The sequence below is a fragment of the Rattus rattus genome, chromosome 3 (assembly GCF_011064425.1).
Source record: "Rattus rattus isolate New Zealand chromosome 3, Rrattus_CSIRO_v1, whole genome shotgun sequence".
NCBI classification, from domain to species: Eukaryota; Metazoa; Chordata; class Mammalia; order Rodentia; family Muridae; genus Rattus; species Rattus rattus.
Window position 1 is genome coordinate 112,180,340 of NC_046156.1, and position 17,691 is coordinate 112,198,030.

General features: G+C 35.5%; 1 protein-coding gene across 2 annotated transcripts; it reads right to left on the reverse strand.

Annotated features, from left to right (window-relative positions):
- Nucleotides 1–3,800: 3,800 nt before the first annotated feature.
- C3H4orf33 (chromosome 3 C4orf33 homolog) lies at nt 3,801–13,062 on the reverse strand. 2 transcript variants are annotated; one of them, XM_032898448.1, is made up of 5 exons: nt 12,882–13,062; nt 10,965–11,025; nt 6,337–6,388; nt 6,049–6,248; nt 3,801–4,299 (listed from the first exon to the last, which is right to left on the reverse strand). In XM_032898448.1, the coding sequence occupies exons 1-5, from the start codon at nt 13,060–13,062 to the stop codon at nt 4,194–4,196; spliced, it is 600 nt and encodes a 199-aa protein (XP_032754339.1). In that variant the 3' UTR covers nt 3,801–4,193. The 2 variants fall into 2 exon arrangements, with proteins under 2 accessions (XP_032754339.1, XP_032754340.1); XM_032898449.1 differs by lacking the exons at nt 6,049–6,248; nt 6,337–6,388.
- Between the last annotated feature and the right edge of the window lie 4,629 nt (nt 13,063–17,691).

The following is a 17,691-nucleotide window of genomic DNA, read 5'->3' on the forward strand; positions in this document are numbered from 1 at the left end:
TTTGGACAGTATTGGTATTAGGTCTTCTATGAAGATCTGACAGAATTCTCCACTAAACCCATCTGGTCCTGGGCTTTTTCTGGTTGGGAGACTTTTAATAAGTGCTTTTATTTCTTTAAATCAACTTTCTTGAAGCCCAACCTAAGACTAAATACAGCCTCATGTCACTTAATAGTATGGGCATTTTCTCAGAGGCACATCCATATTTGATTTTTGTCTCGGTGCAATTCATAATGAACATTTATGTAAAACTAGATAGTATCACTTGATATGACCTATTGATGCTATCACAAAATACCCTAAAAATGAGCTGCTTAAGATTCTTGGTAGCATAGGCAGTGTGCTAAAGATGTGTTACATTTGATGACCAAAATGGAAACGACCTTGAAGCATTTTAATAAAAATTGTATCTGATAAAAAAAAAAAAAGATTCTTGGTAGCATAATGAAGCATGCTATTTTACCATAAAATTTTAATAAGGAATATGCTTCAAAATGATGATATAAATACAGTGTATTAAATGAATGAACAAGTCACATATAGTCATTTATCATCATTGTCAAGCATTTTGTGCTGTGTACAACTCTATTATACTTTGATACCACTGATAGTACAGTAGGTTTTTTTAATACAAACACCACCCAAATACATAGCACATTGTGCCGAAATAGTATAATGGCTATGCTATCACTAGAAAAGATCACATTTCAGCTCAAATAGAACTTTAAAGGAGCAGCACCAGCAGTGTGCTACTGATCAAAATGTTATGCAGCATATGACTATTTACATCTCATTGACACAAGTAATTCCATGGTCATTTCTATTTGCAAATGAAGCTGAAGAAATGCTGGTTTGTGTTTGTTTTATTTTGGGGTATGTAAATATAATTCCTAAGAAACGTCTCTAAAATTTCGACTTATGTTATTAAAGAAGAGGGAAAAGGCTGGAGAGATGGAAAAGTGGTTAAGAGCACTTACTATTCTTGAAGAGAACCCAGTCCCATTCTCAAAACCTACATCATTAAGCAGCTTCCAACTATCCACCTCTCCAGCTCTGCAGTTACAAAGGCCTCTTCTGGCCTCCTGGTCTTCTGCACACATGGAAAGAATAACAGTACACACACACATGTAGACAGACATCTTTTCTAAAAAGCAGAAGAGATGGAAAACTATATTGTACTTTCTGTGAGCCTGCTGGCCTCTGAGCTAATGATATTGGGAAGGACTAAGGATGACGCAGAGGTTCACAGATCTACTAGAAGGCAAGCTTTGAAATACAGAACAAAATTTGAGACTTCTAGACCAGAAACCTTTAATTTGTGTATCTCCATATTGATTTCCACAGTTTACAATTCTAATATAAATAGTAGATAGAGCTTTCTCCTCCTTACCCTCACCAGCATTTGTTGCTCTCTTGAAGACAGCCATTTTTACTGGGATAGGATGAAAACTCAAAGCAGTTTTAATTACACAGAATAGTAGATTTTTCATTCACAGATACACTCATGGATCAACTATCGACATTTTTTTATTCCCCACTCCATCTTTTTGCCCTCTCTTCTTTCTCCTCAAATCGTCTTCTACTTCTCTAATAGTCTCCTCTTGTATATTCAGGTGTTTTGTTTTCTTTAACTTTCATACAGGAGGAAAAACATGAGCTATTTATATTTCAGAGACTGACTTATTTTACTTAACACAGTACCTAGTCCCATCCATTTTCCTGATTATGACATAATTTTGTTCTCTTTGTAGATGAATGATATGCCATTTGTCTGTGTCTGTCTCATGGCATGTGTGTGTTTTCTTTATCTATTCATCAGTAAACACCTAGACTGATACCATAGCTCGAATAATGTGATGAACAGAGCTACGTTGATTCAGATACCCTTAGGGGATGTACTCAAAGTGGTACAGCTGGATCAAATGGTAGCTCTACTTTCAGTATATATCTACAGTTGACAATACTAATATACGACTCCAAGAATACTGGCTTTGAGCTCATTCTCTTTACCCTCACCATCAATTGTTACTTTCTTCAGGATAGTCATATTTACTGGATGAAATGAAATATCAATGCAGTTTTAACTTGCATTTTCCTAAAACTTAAGACACTAAGTATTTTTATAATCATTAGCTACCTATACAAGTTCTTGTGAGAAATACGTAGATGCTCTGTTCAGTTATTGATTGCACTTTGCCCTGTCTTGCTTTGATGTTGTTTTTCTAAGTTCTTCGGATATGCTAGATGTTAAGCCTCTGATGGAAGAGTAGCTAGCAAAGATTTTTCTCCCCCATTATAGTCTGTCTCTTCACTTCATTCCCCTTTCCTGTGCAACTTTTTAATTTGATGAAATCCATTTTGTTTATTCTTTTAATTCCAGAGGCAATGGAGTTATATGCCTGAAGTCACTGCCTGTATTTACATCTTGAAATATTTTCCTTATGTCTTCTTTTGGTTTTAATGTTTCAGATCTCACATTAAGGTCTTGGGGCTGATTTATACACAGGATAGGATATGGGGATTTAGCTCTAGTGTTCCATATGAATATATTATTTTCCCAGCATCAATGGTTGAGGAAACTTTTTCTCATGACTGTTTTTTATTCCTTAGTCAAAATATACATATCTATGGCAGTGTAGGATAATTATACTGGTTCCATTTATTACTATAACTGTCATATAACTTGAAATCAAATACTGAGAACTTCTAATCATATTCTTGGTACTCATGACATCTTTGCCTATGATAGACCTTTTGTGCTTGCAAGCACATTTTAGGATACTGTTCTAGTTATGTGAAGAATGCCATTTAAATTTTGAGGGTGATCATAAATACTTCCAGATAGCTCATTTTCATATGAACATTTCCCCAATATGAAATCTGCTGATCTAAGAACACGGAACGCCTTTTCATCTTCTAGTGTCTTCCTCAATTTATTTCTCCAAAGTTCTGTAACTTTCATTGTAAAAGCCTTTCACCACCTCAGCAAGATATGATGACTAATCTCACTGTCAGCTTGAGTGGAGTTAAAATAACCTAGGAGCTGTACTCATCAATATGTCAATGTGAGTGTTTTTAAAAAGGTTTGAGAATAGAAAGCAAACCCAGAATGAGGTCTGCATCATTCCATGGGATGGGGTTCCAGGGCTGAATGAAAATGAGAAAGGAAGCTGAGCATACCATTCATCTGTAGACACACGTGACCAGCCACCTCACATTCCTGTTGCCATGTTTTCCCCATTATGATGGAGTGTATCCAGCACTGTGAGCCAATATAAAACCTTCCTTCACTAACTTGCTTCTGCCAATTATCTTTTAACTACAATGAGAAAACTAATAACACACAGGCTTGTTCCTAAATATTCTTAGGAATATTTGCTTAGAGTGGGATTGCTTTCCTGATTTCTCAGCAGGCTGGTTAGTGGGGTGTGGAAAATGTATTATTTTTGTATGTATTCTGACTGTGTTTGTGCCACTTGGCTGAATTTGTTTATCAGATCTAAAAGTCTTCTAGTTTAAACTCAAGTAGGTATAGCTATCTGAATTGCAACAAATGTGTTACTAGTCTTATTCTGGAACATGTTTGATAAGCCTCTGAAAATAGAGTTCATTCTGCAGCTGTTGGTGGAACGCTCTGCATCTGTGTCTAGTTGTTCTGTGGTACAGTTTCACTCTTAGACTCCTTTTGTTCAATTTTTGTCTGCATGACCCAATTATGTGAGAGGAGTGATTTATTATATTGGGAACTACCTTCAACAAGGATTGTTTGACACTTCAAAATCAAATGATAGATTCTGACATCATTTTTAACAACATTAATAAAATATCATTTATTTGTAAGTAAAAGTATCAACTCCATTTCCTTAATTCAAGACTATTTCATTTCTTCCTACACAGTAAAAATATCTAGTTAGATAACTCTTCTATCTTGATCCCTTAGCAGATAGAGACGGTCTCATCAATTAAAATAAATTATTGTTTTGTACTGATTTCAAGGGTGGAGAGGATATTTAAGTAAAAATTATTTTATGTTACACAGAGTTTTTTTTCTTTGTTCACCATATACAATTTGCCACAGAGGCACTACATTTCAGTGATCTCTGTTAAAATTGTTATTGAAATGTGTATATGTATCTTATTAGATTACCTTAAAAGATACAGAGGAGAAATGACTGACACTGTTGGTTATACTCCTATATATCGGATTTCTCTATCAGCCACAGGTCTGATTCTGGCTGCTTCCACTCTTCTCCAAGCAGTGTGTTAAAACTGAAAGGCTTGAAATATTCTAGACGATGGCTAAAAGTAAAGAAAAGAAGAAACCAAAATGAACTATGCCTTTGTGAATCAGTGGTCCAATAAAGCTATTTGTTTTCTCACACTGGTGGTAGTATAACATTCTAAGAAATAACAAATGTTAAATGTATTTTCTAAGTACAATTTTCTCATTGAAGCTATCAAATACTCAGTTCTGAAAACATTCATCCATATTTCAAAGCAGTCATCTTCAGTTCTGCACACAGTCCCTCACAGCTCAAGGGAAAAATAAATATCAGCTCTCAAGGAACTCAGTAAAGTGTCTGCTAAGGAAACATAAGGACCTGAATTCAATCCTCACAGCATGCATAAAAATTGTAATCCTAGTCCAGGAACACAGAGACAAAATGAGACCTATGGCTCATTGGCCAGTCAGCCTACTCTCATTGGTAAGCTCCAAGCCAATGAGAGACCCAGTCTGAAATGAGGTGGACAATCTTTCAGAAGAATGACACATGAAGGTATCTTCTGGACTCTATTTGCATGTGCATACAGGTGCACACAGAAACATGTACAAGCATGTATACACAAAAAAATCAATCTAACTCATTCTAGCTGTAAACAAATCATAAGCTTTTATATTCAAACTTTGAAAGTCTTGATTCAATTTAAAAGACAAATTTGTGTTCTTTCTTTGCCAAAGAAAAGGAGACTAACATATGAGAGTGATGATCTTGTTTTCATTCCAAAAGGACCCACTATTATCCTGAAGTGTTCTCTAGTAGCTTAGTGAGCAAAGGCCTCTGTAAAGCTCTGCGGTATAAGCAATCACTCTGCCATGCTTCTACCTGCCATGGTTCCTGCTGTGTGTCTCTCAGTGGACTCAGTGTGGTCAGCACTGGGGAGTCAGGATGTTTAGCAGAGCCTGGCAGAGGCATCCTAGTTGGGACATCTCTGCCTTTTTGACCTTAGTCATTTTATCACAAGCAAGGTTGCCTTAAGGGACTAGTCCTTGAAGCAATGCGTGAAGCATTTAGAAGCCATCACCATGGCTATGTTGCTTAGAAAGTAGCTTAAGATGCCAGAGAAAAGAAACTCAAATTAGATAAGTATTGAAGGTACCTTATCTTAAATTAAATTCTGCTGCCTCACAGGAGCCATGACCTCCGACAACCATTCATAGGGCATAAACTCAAGAGCCCCACAGATAACATAACTGTTAAAGTAGAGTCCCTAAGTCACACTGTCTCCATCATATAATTCATTCAGAATTACTTAGTCTAGATATCATTTAACAAATAAAAAGTCATTTTATCACATAGAAACATAGTTGATTCTCTTATTCTAATGAAGCAACTAAGAGAATAGAGACATGACTACTGTTTAAGTTCTTTAGTAACAAAGAAAACAGTTTATAGTCCCTCTATCTCCACCACAAAAATAGATCCCTCTGGCTATTTTATCTAGGAAAAGGATTATAAATTAACTTGAAGCCATACCAGTAAGAGCTGATGTAGCACTACTAATTAGCTTTCTCATACAATTATGAAAAACTGAGTGCTTTGCTGACAGTAATGAGATGGTCTACCCTGGTCAAAAGTTGAAGCTCCTAAGGGAACACAAAGCCCTTATTATAGTAAAGAAATATATAATAAAAAATTTTTTTTAAAAAAGCTCTTATTATGTACTTAAATGTATGTTATCATCAAGCACCAAGTGTTACTGCTGCTGTACCAAGAACTCATTTCCCAAACTGCAGTTAGAACATACCTCCACTGATTTTCTACTTACAAGTCAGGATTTTGTCCTTGTTGCAGCTCAGGTTGTGGCACAGGGTAAAGTGCTTCATAAACTCTTTTATCATTTGATCCATGGATTGCAAATGAGTTAAATCGTGTCACATCTGATGGAAAATAACTCCAAGGAAGAAAAGCTTCACCTTCCCAATGAGTCTCTCCTCTGGACACTTTGAATGATAATGCAAGCTCTTTCTATTAGAAATACAAAAGGAAAGTTCAAACATATGATTGATGCACCTGTTGTGCATTAAAATATTTTTTCATATGTTTATTTACTCACTTTCCAAACATTTCTTCTTCCAGAAAGTAAAAGAACTAAATGTTGTCCATGTCTGTTAAAATTAAGATTCCTCATGAGTGTTAGAGAAAAACATTATCTTTTTACCTTCTATTCTATCTGGAATGTATGTCTTTCAGATAAATTTACAAATAACTAAAAGTGCAATATAATATTGGAAAACTACAGGGAGAGCCAGTGTGTCACATTACTTAGAATGGCAACTATGAAATTACCATTTCATAAACCATTGCTGCCAAATCATAGCATTTCACTGGCTAGCACCACTTATCATGTTCTTCACCGACTAGCAATCTCACTGCCCCTTCTTGTCAAAGTCTTTAGATAGGAAATTATACAAAATACTTCATTTGGTTAGAAAACACAATGCATGAGAGAAGGAACAGAGTGATAATCATAGTACTTGGAGTTTAAATAAAACAGCTGCAAAACTAAAGCAGCCCAAGGGAAGCTAGAGCCAATTTCCAAATCTTGATTTAACAGCTTAACCAAAGGTTCTTTCTGTAAGAAAACTTCCTCGGGACTCAGTAGTGAGGTAGGAAATGGAAAATACAGGTTGACCAAAGCTAGTCAACGAGGCACAGGCTTAAAGTTGTCACCATTTTTTTCACACTGCTGTCCTTGAACAGGTTGCCACCTGATTTCCAACTTTCTACCATTTCTTCAGGCACCAATGTCACATCTCCACAGACAAATATAACATACTCTCAAAAGGAATTCTAATGGGAATGAATTACTGGGATTATCTGACTCAGTAAGAAACAAGATTGTGTATATTTACAGAAAGTAAATTTTCTGCCTCTGGAAGTCTATCAAACATTTCTACCCAGATAGATGGTCCTTTGTGAGCTTTTTGAGGAAGGATTTTTCTTCAGTAAAGTCCTCCAACAGAAGACAAGTAATACTTCCCATTTAACAATCCTCTGATTAATTTTATTGTTTTTATGAAGCTTTAGAAAGATCGTAGGATGTGTAAAACTTCTCGCAAATTAAAACAGTGTTCTTGCTGCTTTCCTAGCTGTTAATGATCCAGTGCAAGAACTGATACCCTGAGGCCAAAAAAAAGTGATTCTTGATTATTAACTATACTGATGTATATGAAACAAAACCATCCTGTAGATCTTAATTTTTAAAAATTGTACACACAATGGCTACCATGTAGTTTCTTAAGGAAAAAACTGTCTATTTTTCTACGTATCTAATGTTAAAATTGTCACTTCATGAAAATAAACTGATACTACCTTATGAAAGAAAATGACAGAGGCCAGTGAAATGGCTCAGCACGCAGAGGAGCTTGCTGCTAAGCCTGATGTTCTGAGTTCAATTCCTTGAATGCACATGGTAGAAAGAGAGAATTTACTCCTGCAAATTGTACTCTGTTCTTCACATATGAGCCATGGCACATATATACACATAAATACATACATACATACATACATACATACATACATACATACATACATCTATAACAAATGAATAAGTGCTTTTTAAAAATGAAAAAACAAAAAAGAAATCTATAGCTTAAACTCGGGAGTTTTGGCAAATCCAAGTTCTTTGCTGTCTTTTAGTCAAATTAGAAATGTTTGTCTTAGTTTTCTTTTTCAACTGTAAGGTGAAAGTTAGCAAATAGTTAAGATTTTCCTACTTTTCATGAATGTTTGTAAGAGCTAATCATAGTTTTAAATAAAATATTTTGTCATAATAGTTCAAAGATAACATGAAAACATATCTAATTCTGATTTAAAAAAAAAAATAACTGCAGGCCTGGTGTGGTGAGCATCTTCAGTCTGAACACTTGGGAGGCAAAGGCGGGTGATCTCTGTGTACTCCAGGCTAACCAGGGCTGCATAGTGAGCCCCTCACCAAAAAAAAAAAAAAAACTGCAAATAACTTCACTTTCCATGTTAGAGTTAGCATAAAACAAACAATTAACACCTAACAGAGGGGAAAAGACATCTAAAGTTCTGTGTGAATTAACTGGGGCTCTCTTGTCAGTTTAAAAAGGAACAAAGGCTATAGGGCACTGATACTGGAAAATATTTAAGTGATGTCTAAAATAAATAATAGGCATATATAGAGATATTTCATGTATCAAAAGCATGCTACAATTTAGATAATAGGTAAGCCTAAGTTTCCTTTTTATACCTACTTATGAAAAAACATTGGTCACTATATAAAGTTACCAAGTAAGTACTGAAAGTGGAAGAAATTCCAAGAAAGCTGGGCATAGCGGCTCACTCCTTTACTCTCCATGAGTTCCAGACTGGTCAGAGCTATACAGTAAGACCTTGTCTCAAAAACAAACAAAAATTTCAGGAGTAATATTTTCAATGTGAGTCTTGGAAACTTTAGGTATGTTTAAATTAAATTAAGATTAAATTCTTAGCATTAAATGCAAAAATGGCATACAACGTGCTAGAAAGAATGTATGATAGCTAAATGAATAAATACATGAATACACAATTTTATAATATATAAAGTTTAATCATTCAAGAACCTAAAAGAAACATTTCTGTAAGGTAGTAGTAATTCAGTGTATATTTATGTCTCTTTTTCTTTGAAAATAAATGTTTTCATACTATATATTCTTATCATAGTTAAGTATATTCTTATCTGGAATATCTCCCCATTCCTCACCCATCTAACTTCACACCTGGCTAAAATAAAACATGTATGTACGCACAGACACACACTAAGAAAAAACACAAGAAATACAACACACATTCATACATATACTGAAAGACAAATATTCAAACAAAAATAAAAACACAAAATAAAAACCTTAACATATAAAACAAAAGACCAGTAAGATTTTTTAAAAGTCCAAAAGAGAAAATAATAAGTGAAAGAATGAATGAATAAGCAAACAAACAAATAAGTAGATATTAGCCATAAGTACAATATATCCACACTCCATTCCACAGACCCAAAGAAGCTAAACAGGAAGGAAAGCCCAAGCAAGGATGCTTGAATCTCACTGAGAAGGGGGAATAAAATAGTCATAGGAGGCAGATGGAGGGAGGGGAGGGGAGGGGGAGAGGAGTGGTGGGGGTGTTTAGGATCAGGTGTGAGGAGAGACAGAGAGAGGGCCAGAGGCCAGGAGAATAAATGGAAATCTGCAGCTGCCCAGAGTAAGGGACGTGGGGGTATTCTCTAGGAAGTGCCAGAGACCTGGGATGGGGGAAGCTCTCAATGTCAATTCAGGTGACCTTAGTTGAGATGCAGAGCTGTTGGAATATGTAACATGAAGAGGTCACCTCCTGTGGCCAGGCAGGACCCCTAGTGGAAGGAGAAGGTCATTAACCCACCCCCAAAACTTTCGACCCTAAATTGGTCCTGTCTAGAAGAAATGCAGGGACAAAGATGGAGCAGAGACTGAAAGAATGGTTAGCCAATAACTGGCCCAACTTGAGACCCATCCCATGGGCAAGAACCAATCCCTAACACTATTAATTTTACTCTGTTATGCTTGCAGACAGGAGTCTAGTATAACTGTCCTCTGAGAGGCTCCACCCAGCAGCTGACAGAAACAGATGCAAAGACCAATAGCCAAACATTGGACAGAGCTTGGGGACTTTTATGGAAGAGTTGGGGGAAGGATTGAAGACTTTAAGATCCTTGAAGATGATAGGATCTCCACAGGAAGACCAACAACATCAACTAACCTGGACCCTTGGGGGTTCTCAAAGATTGGGCCACCAACCAAAGAACATTCATAGGCTGGACTAAAGCCCTGGCACATGCAGCTGTTTCCATGTGGGTCCCCTAAAAACTGGAGCAGAAGCTGTCCCTAAAGCTGTTGCCTGTCTGTGGAATCCTTCCCCAAACTAGGCTGACTTGCTGTTTTTCTCAGTGGGAGAAGATAAACCTAATCCTGCAGACTTGATGTGCCAGGGTGGGATACCCAGAAGGTCCCCGACCCTCACAGAGAAGAAAGGGAGAGGGAACAGGGAAGGAACTCTGTAAGGGGAGAACTGGGAGGAGAGAACAGCAATCAGGATATAAAATGAATAAATTAATGAATAAAAAGCCCAAAAGAAAAAGTATATAAATATCTACCAAAATACTATTAAATTCATTTTATATCAGCCATCTATTGCTGTGGATGGGGCCTGCCCTTAAGTGTGGTTTGCATACCCAGGGGTATTCCATTGAAGAAAACTATTTCTCCTTTGCAAGTGGTTGTGAGTTGGAGATACTGTCTTGGTTAGGGATGGGAGCTCTCTCTTTACTTCTAATACTTAATATATTAATTGTGCAGATATAAAAAGTAATGATTTGTTTATAATGATTTTTTTCACTTTGTAAAAAAACTTCATTACTACAAAATCATTTATATCAATAAATCAAAAATCACATCAATATAATATACTCAAACATGTAGGATATATTTGTATATGTATATATATACACATATATACATATATTTTAGATATAAATTCTAAACATATATATTGTACAAGAAAATAGAGAATTAAAATTAACTCCAGTTAATATGACCTCTACTTAGCTGAACTTAGTAAGCTTTACTACAACCATACAACTTATAACTATAAAACAGGTATGTTCGAATCATGTTACAGTGATTAAGAAAAACAGTTGATACTTACGGACAAAGTTCAACTTCTAAATACTGCTCAGTTGTATCATTCAAGAAGAATGCTTCCACAACTTGTGAAATCAGACAAGACATAGGAAATTTCATTTTGGTTAAGCAGTAAATAATTTATTCCTTTAGAATAAAAAGTGAATTACTAAGTTTCATAAATCATCATACTATCCCCCATTAGGAAACTGAGTAAAATAAATACATAGAGTGTAGAAGAAAAGCATAGGTAATAAGTTAACCTCTATTTCTCCCACAGAAGAGGAAATATAAAACCTAGAGAGGCTGAGGCCATAGGGAAATCAACTTTTCTGCACAGATGGACTCTGGGCCAGTTATCTTCAACTTGGAATTTACCCCAAGTACACAAATTAGACAACTACAAAAGGAAATTACGTAGAATTCTACCCAATAGAGTATGACTCAAAAAATTAGAAATGATGGTGTAAACATCTCTCTTCTTATATAAAATTATCTCTTGTACATAAAGAAATCACGTATTATTCATCAAAACTGATAGAGTTACATAAAGCATGCATTTTACGTAAAAGAACACAACAGTGCTGCTAAAATCAAAGAGTAAAATATGTATTGGCATAACAAGACTTCCATATTTATATAGGTTGTTTATAGAGTAGTAACTAAATGTATGAGCAATGAATCAAATATACATGAGATTTAAATATGTGTGTGTATATGCACGGGTGTGCCAGGGGCTACCCTGTCTACAACATGAACACAACAAAAACAAAGAGTGATGGGCTGATGTGGTGCTCAGCAAATATAGTGCTTGCCACCAAGCCTATGGCCACCATACCTGATGGCCTATATTAGAGGGCCAGAATGCACATGGTGGGAAGAGATGACCCACTCCCTCAAGTTGTCTCCTCACGTCTACAAGCATGAAAATGTGTTTTTCAAACTAATTCTTAAAAACTAATTTAAAAATAGTGGTCTTTTTCATTATAATTTCAGGAACTTCTGAGCATTAGTAGCTTTAAAAATTAGTTAATTGTGAATGTAGTACATCTTTCTTATAAGTAATTACAACAGCATAAAACATACAAAATGAAAACCTAAGACTTATTCTTTCTATTTTGGTCTAAAACTTGCCAGATCTTATCTAGACTTCTACAAACAACTTTTTAAAAATAAATATGAAATCATACTTGAGTATAATTTGTTTTTGTGGCATTAAAGGTTCATTCAGGTTTCAAAGAGGAAAAATAATAGACTTAGAAAAAAGATAACTTGGAAGAAGGGCTCTGTGCTAATCAAGCAAATAAAAATCCAAATATACTGGGTGGGAGATCTTGGGGAAAATCCTTAATTTTATGTAATGTAATATTTTATACCTACGGAGATAGCATCATGAACAGTATCTTGGAAGGAATCCTGCAGCTTGATAAGAATATAGTACATGAAGGCCAGAGAACAAACCTGAAACCATTTAATTTCCTGCTATGTCTTTTGGCCTTAATTTGATAAGTGAGATTACCTGACAGCAGAAAGTAAGTATTAGATCTCACACTGACAGTATTTCTCCAGTAAGTAGTACACACTACAATTCCTACACAGGAGACTTTGATGGTAAAGATGGCAATTTAAAGATTCTTAAAGGACAAAATGGGGAATATGAACTTTTTTTTTTTTATTGCAGATGACATACATAAAGAAAGGAAATGTGGCAGCAACACAAACATCTGTATTTGGGCCTGCCATTTTTCTCTGTTCTGCTTGTATATTGGAGCCCCATGGTAATGGGCGGAAAGTCAGGATGACGGATGGTTAGGCGAGATCAGAAACTGCATCAGTTGTTCACAAGCATATTACTTCCCAACAGCAAGATAAAATAATAGTTCTCTGAGAGGTTATTAGAAAAAGATTTATGTTTGTAATAAAACACAATACTTCTACTTACCTTCATAATTCCACAGTTCACTGAAAGGCTTTCCTGGTTCTCCAAGAGGGGCTGGAGGATCATTGAAAAATGGAGCACTAACCTCCATCTTCAATCCCTTGTCACATGGATTCAGCCTGATACGCACTGGCTCATGACTCACTGGAAAACTATCCCAAGTATATTGAATTTTAAAATCCATCTAAAGGAAAATTCAAACAAATTTGTTAACAACATATAACAGTTTCCTTTACTTAACAATGAAATGAAAATTGAAACATGAAAGCACAAGATCCTAGGAGTCAAAAGGCTATCTGCGCCATGGAAAATTATGAACTATAAATTCTATTCCAAAATACAGTTGGAGTCTAAAAGCTTCATGACTTTTAGTTCTGATGTAACTGTTTGTGTATACAAAAATCACTGAAAATGTTATGACTAAGTCCATTGCAAAAATTGTAAATGTACTTAACTATATGAGTTTGTTTTTCCATATTTACCCAAGATTTAATCTTTTGTGTAAAATAAAAATATCCATCTCTTAGTATACAAATTTGTTTTGTTTCTAACAGATGGTAACATAAGATTATATGTACATACATATGTAAATTCATTATCAGTAGGTGTTTTTCCAGTTTTCTTAGCATTATTAATTGTAGAAAATGATGGACTCTGTTATGATATTGCATCCATATATAAAATATACTCTGATCGTCTTCAATCCCTTATTGTTATATCATGTTCATGTTCCCTCCTCAATGTTCTCCTCCTTCTATTTCACAAACTGTCTCTATTGTTTTCTTTTTCTTTAATAATTGACACATTCAATATATATATAAATATATAAATACACCATACTGAGTCCATGTAGTGTTGTTCATATATTTATATATGTTCTAAGGGCTGACTACTTGGTGTTAGATAACCAACCAATTAAGGGGTTCTTACCATATAACTAAATCTCCTCTCAACTCTCATAGTCAATTTCTGAGACTTGACTAGCCTCAGTTTCATTCAGTTTCTTTGCATAAAGGCTGATGAAATAGAGACATCTAAATTGTTCATGGCCTTCCTCACCTAGAATAACCCTCCCTACCATTCTCTATAACTGCTACACTGTTCCACTTTGAGTCACACAATTTATACTGCATGATATATAGAGAATTTTAAGTCTGTGTGATATAGCTGAAATACAGACATGCCCTAGTATGCTCCTTTAATCCCTAACAATGTAGGCAAAATTTTAGAAGGAAGCAGCCATGTTGGAAAATGACATTTAATTGAGGGGCAGACAAACTGACAGACAAATCAAAGAAAGACTTGACAGAATGAGTCAGAGATAAAATACACCCAACTCTCAAAAGAACCAACAGAAAATAACACAAACACACACACACACACACACACACACACACACACACACACACACACACACGGGGGCAGGGACAGTTTTATCGGTCATTTTTACAGAGACAGGTTACAGGTGAAGACAGAATAAGTCAGAAATGAGAAGGAACCAGAAGATTAGAACACATTGCTAAAGTTAATTTGAGGCCAAGCAGAGCAATTCAATGAGAAACCAAGAGAAAACAATTTGAACCAATCAGCTTAGAGAGGAATTTTGGTCCAGAACAACTGAGTTGAACCAGCTGGCCAGAGTTCAGAAAGAACTGTAAAGGTTGACCTTATTCAGCAGTAAGCCTTTGAGATGACAATTGCATCTGTTGAGTAAAGTTACTTTTATAGACATAGGTATTTATTATCTCTCAGCCTAAGCTAGAATGCTTGAACTAGGAGCTATTTATATATCAAGTGAATAGCATTCTAATGTCTACAACTAAAATTCTGAGTGTATGCTTTTAAACAGAAGGGACCTGCTGTGTCAGTAGCTTCAATGTCTTGTTAAAAGCTGTGTATTAATATAGTTATATATCTAAATCACAGCTTCTTCTAAAGCTTGGGGAACATTAAGAAAGAAGAGAAGAACGATTACAGGAGCTAGAGATCATGGAGAACAGGAGCACAATAGTGTGTTCTGGACATGACAGGACTGCTGTACTCATGAACTCACAGTAGCTGTGGCTGAGTGCCTATTTTTCAATCAGGTCAGTCAACATTTCAACACAAAGGGACTCAAATGTCTTCAACCCCTAATTCAGGAGCAATTGATAGTTGATGGCTTCTGGGGAAAGCAAAGTTAGTTTTCTTTAAGGGTGTGTCCCCTGACTTGTTGACTTAGAGCCAAGGGATGGTCCCATATGGATGAACATATTAACAGCACAAACTGGGTGCAGTGATTATTTGAAAACAAAGACATGAAGTTAAAAGGGGCAAAGGTTAAGGAGTGGGTCTGGGAAGAGTTAGGGGAGAAGTATGACCAAAATCATTGCATGCATATATGAAATTCTGAAAGAATAAAACTATATTATATAGTACATACATGCATATATGCAAATGTTATGTATTATATTATAGATATGCATTATATACAATGTATATATGTGAACATATGAATAGACTTTAAGGTATATATGTACATATGGAAATAGCTTCAAGTGTAGGTATAGTGTAACATTCAGAAAGGAGTCTAAGGACGAGTAATACTTAGTGATGAGGAAAGAATGCAGACAAAAGGACACAAGACATGAAGAGGATGTAAGGTAATTGTTTTTCTAGCCTCGACTCTGTCATAGGTTTTTTTGGGGGGTGGAGAGGGCATTTTGTTTGTTTTATGGTGGAGAAATGCATAAAAATGTAATTGGTAGTGAAAGGGGAAAGCCCTGAAGGAAGATTGGTGGCTTCGGAGAGGCCACTCTGAGTGTACTGAAGGAACTACACAACAGTGCAGAGTGTTTGGGAGTATGTGACTGCTTGCTTGAGAGGCTGCTTTAGCTCAGTTTTGCAATTTTATTTGTAAGCTCATTACAATAAAAATTATAAATAAATAAGGTGAAAATATTTTAAAGTCCAACCTCTTAAAGTTAGACCTTGTAAACAGCACCATAATGAAACATCAGCGTCAGAATTAAAACCACCAAGGTGATGGCTATCCTACTACACAGTGTTGCTAGCAGCTTTCTTAAAACAACATTGTTAATATGTAGTTTTCACTTTTAGCTTATCTTCAACTTACACTTTAAAAAGAGGTAAAACTTCAATTGTTTTAATTTTTATGTAAGGAAATCAAAAGAGGGAGACACACTCCTGGAGCATTCGCTTGGGAGACAAAGTTTTTAAAAAATGTTAAAGAATATTTTTCTCAATAAAATGACTTTTTAAGGAAAATTTCCAAGTTCCTTCATTTACAAGAAAAAAAAATCCTAAATTTTTTTTCAGTACATACTGCTTTTTTTGTTTGCATGTGGCACTGCACCACCCATTTCTAAAAGAAACAGAGGACGGAGGAAGTCAAGTCAGGGAACCTGCCAGCTGGAGGCAGCGGGATGATCAAATGTTTTCAGTCCAAGTAAAGATAGACTTTAGAGCTCAAAGAACACAGACCTGGAAGCTCTTCTTAGTTTGGTGCTAGATGTGGTCTCTGGCCCAGGTCTGAGAAGTGGGCTCCCTCTTAGGCTCTGCCCAGTTACTCCTGCACCTAGAGGGAGGGACCAGGAATTCTGAAACAGACAAACCTGATTTTTCAGTGAAAATGTTGAGAGGACACACAAAGAAACACCTGAAGGCTTTTAATCACACCATTTGAATTCTAGGTTTTTATTTCTTTATTTAACTGTTTTAAGAAAGGATAATTCAGTAACACAAACATAATAGAATCATTTGAAAATGAACTGTAAATCACAGAGATCATAATAAAATATACAAAGTAGCCATTCATTTATTGCAATTACAGGCTAACTATAAACATTAAAACATTTGGCATAATTTATATCACGTGGTGGTTAAAGGTTGTGATATTGAAATCATACTTTCTGGACTCAAATCCTTGTTGTGATAAGATAGTTTCAAACTTGCTTACTTAAATTCCATATATTCTTCGTATATTCTGAAGGTTTGTTAGACAGGATCCTAGCATGTTTAGTGTCAATTTATTAAAATCACTAGTGAAAGCTGCCATTAGTTTTCAATGTATGAAACTTTAAGTGGTTTGGTCTTATTTTGACCATGATCATATAAAACCAAGCACTTCAAGTATAAACATAAAAGTTCTATTTCACCTCTCAGTTTAGACAAAACCATTGATAATTTTAATACAGAAGTTACACTTTGCTTTCTCCACACTAATATAGTCTATCAATGCTAACTGTAAATATTAAGATTATAGCTACTTATTCAACACCAGCTTCCAGCACAGCAATGTAGGGTTCAAACGTAGGAAAGTCTCTTTGAGTCTTTCATCAGAAAGTATCCTATACTGAATCAACTTGAAAAGAAGTGGAGCTTGCACGATCAGCATCAGGGGTTTTTGTTTATGGCCACTAAAAACCAGACCAGTTTGAATCGTCAATGATTCAAAACTAAATTAAACCTTTGTGTTTCTAGTACCAACACATACATACATAACAGCGACTCCCTTTAGAGGAATGAGGCTCCCTGCTTATGCTATCTTATAATAACAGGATTACAAAACGTCTTAAGCGGTTAAACAGAAAGTCTAAGTTCTTCCAGGGCATACACGCCTTTTGTCTTGTGTGTGGCGGGGGAGTGTGTCTATACCTGTGTATAGACTGAGGTTGAGGCAGAGTATCGAAAGTAGGATGTCATTCTCATATGCTGTTCACCTTTTTTTTAGACCTAAGTTTATTTTCACCAGATTATTTTCGAATAGGAAAAAAAAAATCTTAAGATGCCTGATCTTACTTTTTGAGACAAT

Coding starts and splice junctions, on each gene's coding strand:
- C3H4orf33 (XM_032898448.1), bottom strand. CDS start 13,062: ATGGATTTTAAAATTCAATATACTTGGGATAGTTTTCCAGTGAGTCAT. Junction 6,389..10,964: donor TTAGAAGTTGAACTTTGTCC/GTAAGTATCAAC, acceptor TAATTTTAACAG/ACATGGACAACATTTAGTTC. Junction 6,249..6,336: donor GAAGAAGAAATGTTTGGAAA/GTGAGTAAATAA, acceptor TATTTCTAATAG/AAAGAGCTTGCATTATCATT.